This window comes from Sander lucioperca, chromosome 5, assembly GCF_008315115.2.
Source record: "Sander lucioperca isolate FBNREF2018 chromosome 5, SLUC_FBN_1.2, whole genome shotgun sequence".
In the NCBI taxonomy this organism is placed as follows: Eukaryota; Metazoa; Chordata; class Actinopteri; order Perciformes; family Percidae; genus Sander; species Sander lucioperca.
Genome location: NC_050177.1, coordinates 14,502,286 through 14,512,262, shown reverse-complemented (window position 1 = coordinate 14,512,262; position 9,977 = coordinate 14,502,286). Strand labels below are relative to the sequence as shown.

The following is a 9,977-nucleotide window of genomic DNA, read 5'->3' as shown; positions in this document are numbered from 1 at the left end:
TCCTGATCTTTAGCTCATTAGATGGTCAGTTAGCTCCATCTAGTGGACAGATAGTAGAACTCCATCATCTGATGGGGGACTTCTCTGACTCTGACTGGGTGTGTGAACAGGTTGGACTGGTTCTGACGTCTCTCTGACTCTGAAGTTATGAACTGTGACGGCGTCTTCAGATCAAATGTACATCAACACCAGGAATTCATACGTTGTAGAATTATTCTATTAACAATGTTAAGTAGTAATACAGTTGTAGAAGAAGAAAAGACATCCCTTTATATATCCCGCAAGGGAAAATTCACATTTTTCATTCTGCTTGGTACAGGTAATACACACTTGACAGTGAGGTATTGGTACTTTTACAGGTTTTGTATCTTTTTTCCAGAAACTTAGTTCGGGAGTCTGCAGAACCTGAAGAACTCTTTAAGGGCCGTCTGTTAAAAATAAGAGGAGTAAGTCAGAGTATGATCTGCTGCTGAGCTGCAGGGCAGGAGGACCCTGAGTTATGGCTGCCAGGGTTTGTCTCTGTCTTAAAGGGCTGAGTATGAATACTACGTTTCTGTCAACCATCTTCATATGTTTACACTTATCTGCCTGTGATGAAGAGTGTTAATGTTCATCCTTTTCTCACTAATTGTAATGTTGAACTTTGGATCTCTCTCTCTCTCTCTCTCTCTCTCTCTCTCTCTCTCTCTCTCTCTCTCTCTCTCTCTGTGTTTGTGTAGGTGTGTGTAGGTGTGTGTGTGTGTGTCTGTGTGTTTTGGGGATAAGCGAGGAGATGGAGAGGGAGAAAGAGCCTGAGATGGCAACCATCACTGAAAAAGCATAGTCATTGTTGTCAGTGTGTCATGTTTGTTCCATGTTTCCAGTTTGGACCCATTCACACACACAGTAAGCAATCTCTTCTTCTAATAACAGCATCCATTGATGTTAAATGTCACCACATTGGCTGCTTTGACAGATTTTTGGCACTAAAACTCTCAGCAGGTCAGGTCAGGCAGTACAGCTGGGACGCGACCTGACAGCATATGGCAGTATGTTGTGAAGCACGACTCTTTAGCCAGAGTCAGTAATTAGACAGATCCGGAGATTGGATGTCTGCGTTTCCCACCTGCTGGGTCTGACAAACCCATCCAGATTTAAGGGGAGGTGTGTGTGTGTGTGTGTGTGTGTGTGTGTGTGTGTGTGTGTGTGTGTGTAGGTGTGTATGTGTGTGTGTAGTTGTGTAGGTGTGTCCTGTAACTGGTGCTCAGGTTTCTTGATAAGGGAAATTAAAGTTCAAAGTCTCTCTCTGGTACTTCACTTCATCCTGTGTTGTAAAGTTAATGTTTAAACTTATCTGCCTGTGATGAAGAGTGTTAATGTTCAGCCGTTTCTCACTAATTGTAATGTTGCACTTTGGATCTCTCTCTCTCTCTCTCTCTGTGTGTGTGTGTGTGTGTGTGTGTGTGTGTGTGTGTGTGTGTGTGTGTGTGTGTGTGTGTGTGATAAACTATGGACATGATAGCAAGATCTACAAGCACAGCACTGTAAAATTCAACTGGTTCCATCCTAACACATCTGACAGTGACTACTTCAAAAACAGCCCAAACACTCCTGACATTGTAATTGTAAATGAGGTTATGAAATCTGTATGTATCTTTGAGGTGGGCTGCTGTTTTGATCTGTATATGGACACTTGCTACTATTCCAAACTATTGAAATATCAACCACTGGTAGATCTCGTTCACCAACTTGGATACAACTGTAAACTAATAACTCTGCTATTTGGAAGCTTAGGCCATGTCCATAAGAATGTGGTCAGGGGGATGCAGCTAGGGGGGCTGGAAAAAAGGAGGCAAAAAGACTTGCAAAAGGTTGATAATGTGTTGAGTATTATAAATGGAAAGACCTGTAAAAGTATGTGAGTCATGTAGACCTGACACCTTGTCAATAACTCTTCCCAGAGTATTTGGATCTTGTTTTTTCTTGTGATGCCTTTTAGATCCAAATAAAAGCATTAAAATGTGTGTGTGTGTGTGTGTGTGTGTGTGTGTGTGTGTGTGTGTGTGTGTGTGTGTGTGTGTGTGTGTGTGTGTGTGTGTGTCTGTAACTGGTGATCAGGTGTCTTGATAAGGAACATTAAAGGTCAAAGTCTCTCTCTGGTACTTCACTTCATCCCGTGTTGTGACGCAGATGTTTCCTCCAGGTTAAACTTTTGGTAAGTCAAACTATTCAGCTGATTTCTGATCTGATAGTTTCATCAAACTGTAAAATACATTGAAGAGTTAAGTTTGGTTAGAGTTAGGGTTAGGGGTGTTAAGGTTAGGGTTAACCCTTACAGTTAGCTGTTAGCCACCGTGTTTAGGATCACCAGCTTTCCAACAACAGGAGGTAACCATGCTAACAATTATGGAGGTGATTCAAAATAAATATTTATAGAAATATGTAGTAGCTTTGCTGACAAAGTGAGACAGGACTGAAGGTTATCTGTTAGTGTGAGGACAATTAATGACTCATTTAATATCACTGACACTTATTATTATTCATATTTAAAACACACAACTCATGAAAGAATCTAAACTCTCTAATGTTTATTCTGTACTGCAGTAAAAGTACCAATACATGCTATCAAAGTACTGTGTTAGTATAAGTTCTGCTCTGAAGATGTTACAGGTTGGCTGAATGACCAACCTGCTGATTATTGTCTTGGTTAACCAATGAATTGATCGGTCTGTTAAAAGCCAGATTCCTTTAGCTAGTTTTGTGTTTCCTGTCATTTTAAAGAAGAGAAGCTGGGGGTCCCGATAGCTCAGTTGGTAGATCAGGCCCCCATATATAGAGGTTTACTCCTCGATGTAGCGGGCCCCGGATTCGACTCCGACCTGAGGTCCTTTGCTTCAGCTGTCCTGTCAAAATAAAGGCCTTAAATGCCCAAAAAAATAATCTTTAAAAACGATAATAATAATAATAATAATAATAATAATAATAATAATAATAATAAGCTTTATTTGTATAGCGCCTTTCATACACAGAGTGCAGCTCAGCAGATGGTCAGGTGAAAATGTTCAGTAGAATCACAAAAGAATCAAAGAAGTTAATGAAGCAGAGTTTTATAAGTTTAAGAGGTCCATGGAGTTCAACATCCTGCAGTAAAATCCTCTTTTATGAGATTACATAAAACTTTATTGATCCACAGAGAACAAAAGTCATCCATTGCTGCAGCATGAAGACTTAAATAGGAAGTAAAGAAATGCAGAAAAGAGTCCAAAATAAACACATTAGAAGAATATTTTAACATCTACAATAATACAGCAGACCTTAACATGTTAACATAATAATGTTAATGTTTATGTTATGTAATGCACTTAGTTTGTATTCATATAGTTATAGTATAGAAAGATAATATGGTATATAATGTAATAAAAACGCTCAACATGATGGTATATGGCAAATTGGGAGTTTTACATGTTTATAGGCCTACAGTAACAGAGGTCATGTCTCCCAGCAGGTGAGGACTCTGCTATGAGTCAGTGTGAGGACAGAGAGGAGGGAGCCCCTCCCTCTAAAACCACTCTGTGTGGGGACCATGACAGCCAGACCAAAGCTCAGAGGTGAGATGATGATGATGGACTCTTCTCCATGTTAGAGTTCAGCACTCAAATCACTCCTCCATCATGATTCACACTGAATATATATGTATATGAATATTCAACTACTAACTTTATTATTCAGAAAAGAGCCAACGACTGATTATCAACTGAGATGAGACAGCATCTTTCATCAGATTATATTTTGGTGAATAGTTACTGATCCACTGTCTTTGTTTGTATCAGGATGCAGCAGCAGAAACCTGAACCTGAACCCAGCTGTGTGTCCATGAAGAGTGACCGGTCTATGGATCGTCCTATTAAATTTAAAGATGGACAAGCTGTTGATGAAAGGTAAGAATTTAAAAGTGAACTTTATTATTATTTGACTCTCTTAGAGCTTCATAGTCAAGGTTCAGCGATGCCACATAATGTGGTTTTGATCTGATGCCCAGTGATACCAGGACCAGAACCACCAGCCAGGTCTGAACTGCCAAACACCTTTTTTACAACGGCTGAAAGTCTGTTTTCAGGAACATGAAGAGTTGATTCATTACAACAACAAAAACATTTAAAAGATCATAATACATGTTTGGGCTTTGGGAGGATATCAAGTCCAAGTGAAATCACAAGTCATTGTTTTTAATTTTTTTTTGTGAAGTTGAGTCTAAAGTCATCAGACTCATGTTGAGTCAAAAGCTACGTTCACACAGCAAGTCTTAATGCTTGATTCAGATTTTTTGCTCAGATCTGATTTTTTGTTTGGCTGTTCACATTGTCTTTTAAAATGTGGCCTATATCAGATTCCACTGTGAACTGTTTGCAGTTTCGAACTGACCCGCATGCGCAAAAGAACAATAACAATGACATCAGAGTCAGCACGCTGTTGCACTAAAGTTAGGGAGGTTATGGAGGAAGTAAGCATTTTCACTTTTATTTCAAAATGTTTGTGTAATGGCAGCCATGACATTAATGAGCATGTGCTGAGGAGGAGAATAATGAAGAGAAAGAGAGACAAATTGGCTATTTTGGCCTTTTGGCTGCAAATTCACTACAGAGGTCTGTGTGACCGGACGACCGATTTGCACGTCAGGACAGCTACGGGCCTGCACCAGAGTTTCCTCTGGCTTCGCCCTGCCCAGGCATAGTTCACCATCTTTTGGGTCCTATCACACGCGCTCACGCTCCACCTCCCCTGACGGTGTGGGTGAGACAGGCTGGTGGTGCGCCCGACCCCGAGGGACCGGGATCCCACCGCAGCCGGCACGCGCCGGCCCTCTCTTTCATTGCGCCACGGGGCGACCCTCTGACTTGCGCGCGCGTTAAGACTCCTTGGTCTTTGTTTCAAGACGGGCCGGGTGGGGACGTGAGCCGATCCCCGCCTTGGCAACGCAACGCAGTTGGGGCACACTGAGGACAGCCGCACCGGGAGCAGGGGGCCCCATCCCTCCCCGCGGGGAGAGAGGGTGCAGCATGGGTTATTGAGGTAAAAGTCGCATCAAATCCGCCTTGGTTGTTCACACTGCGGCCGTATTGAAAAAAATCAGATCTACACACAAAACACAGGAAGTAGCCTGAATCTGATTTGACAAAATCAGATCTGGGTTAGATTCGAGTGTTCACACTACTTCTGAAGAAGTCTGACCTGGATCAGATTTGGGCCACTTTTGCCTGCAGTCTGAACATAGCCAAAGTGACGTGAGCTTCTGCTTCAGAGTGCAGCACTAAGAAAAGTTGACATGTTCACAACATGATCTACTCTGAGACAGATCCATTTATAGTATTCATCCTGACACTCAATTCTCAAAATGAGACATATATCATTATTGATATAATAATAAAACTGTAACTAGTTAAAAGTATTATTTTCATCTTAAACAACTTTTCATTAGTCTGCAGCAAAGACCTGAACCAGGACCTGAACCCAGCTGTGTGTCCATGAAGAGTGACCGGTCTATGGGTCGCCTTATTCAGTTTAAAGATGGACAAGCTGCTGATGGAAGGTAAGAATTTGAAAATGAACTTTGTAATTATCTGCCTCTCCTGAGAAGAAGAATCAGGACTTGGTCCAGAGCTGTGTAGTCTGTTGTAGGACTCAACAATATAATGTGTCAGCAGTGACATCACAGTATACACCTACTGTATAAATAAATAAAATTAAATAAAATGTACTTCTTACTTTAATAGTCAACAAAGAGCCAACGACTGAGATGAGACAGCATCATTGATCAGATTACATTTTGGTGAATCGTTACTCATCCACTGTCTTTGTTTGTATCAGGATGCAGCAGCAGAAACCAGGACCTGAACCCAGCTGTGTGTCCATGAAGAGTGACTGGTCTATGGGTCGTCTTATTCAGTTTAAAGTTGGACAAGCTGTTGATGAAAGGTAAGAATTTAAAACTTTGTTATTATCAGACTCTCTCAGAGCTTCATGGTCTAGGTTTGGCGATGCCACTAAATGTGATTTTAATCTGATGCCCAGTGATACCAGGACCAGAACCACCAGACATATTAGCACCACCCAAGACTATTGTGATTTGTTTAAAGAAATGCCAATAAACCAGATCAGAACCTTTTTTGGAAGTAATTTTAATAGTAGAAATAATAACACTACAAAAAGAGACCAAAACAACCCAACACTAAGTTATACAGCCCTGCACACTGGACTTGTACCTTTCACTGTATCTGTGCTGGTTCCTCCTGCTCCATACTCCTCCTGCCTGTCCTCCTCTTCTTCATCATTGTCCTCCTTCTCATCACCACCATGACTGGACTTAACTAATAACAATAGAAATAATAATAAACTTGAATATGTTGCATACTGTATTTACATAAAAAATAAAAGCCTTGTAAACTTGTGATACACTAGAATTATTGGCATATATTAATGAGTTTAGGAAGTCATTGTTATAATAGCATAATAAATGCATAATCCTTCTCAAAACCGCTTTGACCTAATGCACACATATTATTGCCAAACGTACCAATAGTGCACCTGTCATGTCTCTTCCTCTGGGTCCTGGTCCTGCTTCATCAGTGCTGCTCTCGCTGACAGTGCTAACCTTGGCCTTTCCACTAAGGAGCATGTCAGTTAATTTAGCGCATTTTGCATCATCCTGCTCCAACAGCTTTTTTTTCTTTTTAATCTCAACTTCTCTGCGCTGCCCATTTCTCTCATCTCCACCATCACTTTTTTTTCCATTTTGACATTTTCAGTTTTCTCTGTGTAACCAACGATTCTAAACTGTGTAACTTCAGAGGGAGGTGACACGGCCGAGGGTCAGGCTGAGCCAAAGTTGGGAGGGGCGGGCCGTTCGCATCCCCCTCTTAATTGACAGTATTAAACTGGCCCAGATTGACGGCCAGGCAAGAGCTCCATTTTGCGCTGCTGCGGATGTGACAGCCAGCCCATTTCATGGCTGAGAGCTGCACGGTCACCTGTTTTAATACGTCCAGGACTGTAACTGACATCTGAAATTGAAATATGACGTCTGGTTTGGCCCGGGATGGACCGGCCATTTGGGAAATCTTCCGAACCTCCCAATGACCAGTCCGCCCTTGCTGGTCTTCTTGAGTCATGTGGGGACTACAGACTGGAGCAGTGAGAGGTTGAAAATGTCTATGAAGACATCTTCCAGTTGATCTGCACACACCTTAAGAGCTTGGCCACCAGGTCCAGGTTACCTAAGCACTGCTGGTTTCCTCTTGGAGTCTGTGATGGTTCTTAGTCCAGACCACATGTTCCTGGTGTTGGAGCCCTGGTAGTTAGAGTCCACATTATCCCCGTATTGCCTCTTTGCACTTAGTCTCGAATTGCCAGACCTATGTCCACAGCGCTGTGGAGTAATGCCTGGCTACACCACATATATATGCTAGGATAGGAGGTTGAGTTGCTATGCTCTGGATACAGCGACGGTGGCTCTGCTAAATAGTCTCAGGAAGGAACTTGTTTTGGTGGAACATTTGCACCCTGCAAAAGAAAACGTCACATACAATATTAAAGGAACACACCGACTTATTGGGAATTTAGCTTATTCATTGTAACCCCCAGAGTTAGACAAGTCCATACATACCCTTCTCATCTCCGTGCGTTCTGTAAGGCTGTCTGACGGCTCCAGAGGCAGCAGCCCATCACAGTACATGCAGGTGAATGGTTCCATCAAATCTACTGCTCCCAATAAGTGACAAAATAACACCAACATGTTCCTATTTACATGTTGTGATTTGTAGAGTCACAGCGTGTACAAAAAACAACGTAACATGAGACACAGCCATCTTATAACCGTAAACAAACCGGGAACTATATTCTCAGACAGGTTTGCTGCAAAGCAAATCATTCCGCCCAAGTACTATATTCTTCCGCCTGAGAATATAGTTCCCGGTTTGTTTACGGTTAGAAGATGGCTGTGTCTCATGTTATGTTGTTTTTTGTACACGCTGTGACTATACAAATCACAACATGTATATAGGAACATGTTGCCATTATTTTGTCACTTATTGGGAGCAGTAGATTTGCTGGAACCGTTCACCTGCATGTACTGTGATGGGCTGATGCTGCTGGAGCCGTCAGACAGCCTTACAGCATGCATGGAGATGAGAAGGGTATGTATCGACTTGTCTAACTTTGGGGGTTACGGTGAATAAGCTAAATTCCCAATAAGTCGGCGTGTTCCTTTAAATGAAGTTAACTGTTGACACAATACAGTAACGTCAGATATTTAAATTAGCTGGATACATGGTTAAAAGTACCAGTGTATCTCTGTGTGTAATTTGTCCACAGCAATCCTACCAATCGGTCGCAAAATGTCCCAGTTAGAGAGGAAATGCCGTAAACATTCTTTGTAAATTTTTACAATCATTCCCCAAAAGAACCAAGGAGGCCTGCCTTGTTGCACAATCTTAATTTTTTGAAAGCTTGCCATTTTCAGCTTGTAGCTTGCTAGCTTGTAATGTGTTGTTGTTTCCAGTAGCAAAGGGATTTGGAGAACGGCAACACAGAGATCAAAAGGTGAAGGGCACGCGCCAGATGTCAGGCAATTATCCTGGAAATATACTTCAATTGTTCCAGACTACTTCACACTGCTCATAGCTCTATGGAGCGCATACCTGGATTTCTTGTATTTCGAAAATCCCAAAACCCTGAGTTGTAGGCATTTGTGAATATGCTGCGTGTCACGATTTTGATTTTAAATTCCAGAATTTATCCAAATGAGCTTTCAATTTCGACTATCTAAATCAGAAACACGATCTACAAGTCCCCCAGTATTTTTTCTCTCTACACCCCAGCCTACTTGTGTACGACCAAAGATAAAAACAACAGACACAGTTTAGCTTACAGGCTGGTAGCATGCAGCTAAAGACACTGGGTAACATTTATTCATCAGAGTTGGAGATGACGGAGAAACAACAGAACTGGAAAATTCTCCTGCTCCCCTGAAGTCAACGGTGTAGGAACATTTTGGCTTACCTGTGAGTGAGTTATGGAAACTCGAACGAAGGTAAAAGATGTCGGCTCCAAATAAATCATTAAAATAATGGTGTATTCAATTGCACCTATTTAAAAACTCTGAGAAACTGCCATCTATTGCCTCATATTGATTGCTGTCCCTGTTAAAAAAAAAAAGATTCTTCTTATTCAGGAATGTCTGTACAGTAATCCTCGATACGATGTCATCGATGCATTTGGTGATTTAGCCAATGACCAGTATGCGTCTAAACTATTGTCCTGAATCACATAACACTCCATTGTGCTATCTCAAGAGCCACAGTTGTCATCATCAGGACTGTGCACAGATCATTAAATGTTCTTACACTTGATGTTTTCTCTACAGAGATCACCAGGAGAGCTCAGAGGGCCTCGGTGGTCAGTCTGCCCAGCAGCAGCAAACGGACCTGGACTCCATATTTATGGTGTGTACATATTAAATGGTGTTTTCATTATTATCTACAAATGAAATGATAAACTACCATTCAGATCCCAATAGTCTCCATGCTGCTCTTTTCAAACCAACAGGCCTTCAGACTGAGAGATGAATCACATGTTGAGTTCTTTAAACTAAATGTTGAGTTTATCATTCTGTTCCAGCTGTTGGAGGAAAGCATCGTCACTTTTGTAAAGAACGAGCTGAAGAAGTTTCAGAAGGTTCTGAGTCCAGATTACCCAGAATGCTTAGAGAGTCAGAGGGAAGATGAAGATGTGTTGGACGGTGAGGATGAAGAGCAGAGGAGGAGCAGCAGAGAGGCATTTCTGAAGATCACACTGCACTTCCTGAGGAGAATGGAGCAGGAGGAGCTGGCTGATCGTCTGAAGAGCAGTAAGAGGATTTAACAGATTTATCATGATGGAAAAAGGAAATGGAGGCAAAATGTGAGAAGTGTATATTTCCAAACTATGCTGTAACTAAACTGCAC

The 9,977-nt window shown here is 41.7% G+C and overlaps 2 protein-coding genes across 5 annotated transcripts in view; both read left to right on the top strand.

Moving 5' to 3' along the window:
• Window positions 1–9,977, top strand: part of LOC116057155 (zinc finger protein 271-like) — a 191,947-nt gene that overhangs the window by 59,805 nt on the left and 122,165 nt on the right. The gene's annotated exons all lie outside the window — the stretch shown is intronic.
• Window positions 2,008–9,977, top strand: part of LOC116057164 (NACHT, LRR and PYD domains-containing protein 3-like) — a 120,675-nt gene continuing 112,705 nt past the window's right edge. For 2 of the 4 annotated variants that reach the window (XM_036001058.1, XM_036001056.1), the window contains exons 1-7: window positions 2,008–2,194; window positions 3,485–3,587; window positions 3,810–3,917; window positions 5,456–5,566; window positions 5,845–5,952; window positions 9,398–9,476; window positions 9,652–9,880. In XM_036001058.1, the coding sequence (XP_035856951.1) occupies window positions 3,499–3,587; window positions 3,810–3,917; window positions 5,456–5,566; window positions 5,845–5,952; window positions 9,398–9,476; window positions 9,652–9,880 (724 nt within the window). In that variant the 5' untranslated portion in view covers window positions 2,008–2,194; window positions 3,485–3,498. Of the gene's footprint in view, window positions 2,195–3,481; window positions 3,588–3,809; window positions 3,918–5,455; window positions 5,567–5,844; window positions 5,953–9,397; window positions 9,477–9,651; window positions 9,881–9,977 lie in introns of all 4 variants that reach the window. The other 2 variants (XR_004897299.1, XM_036001057.1) reach the window with 2 other exon arrangements.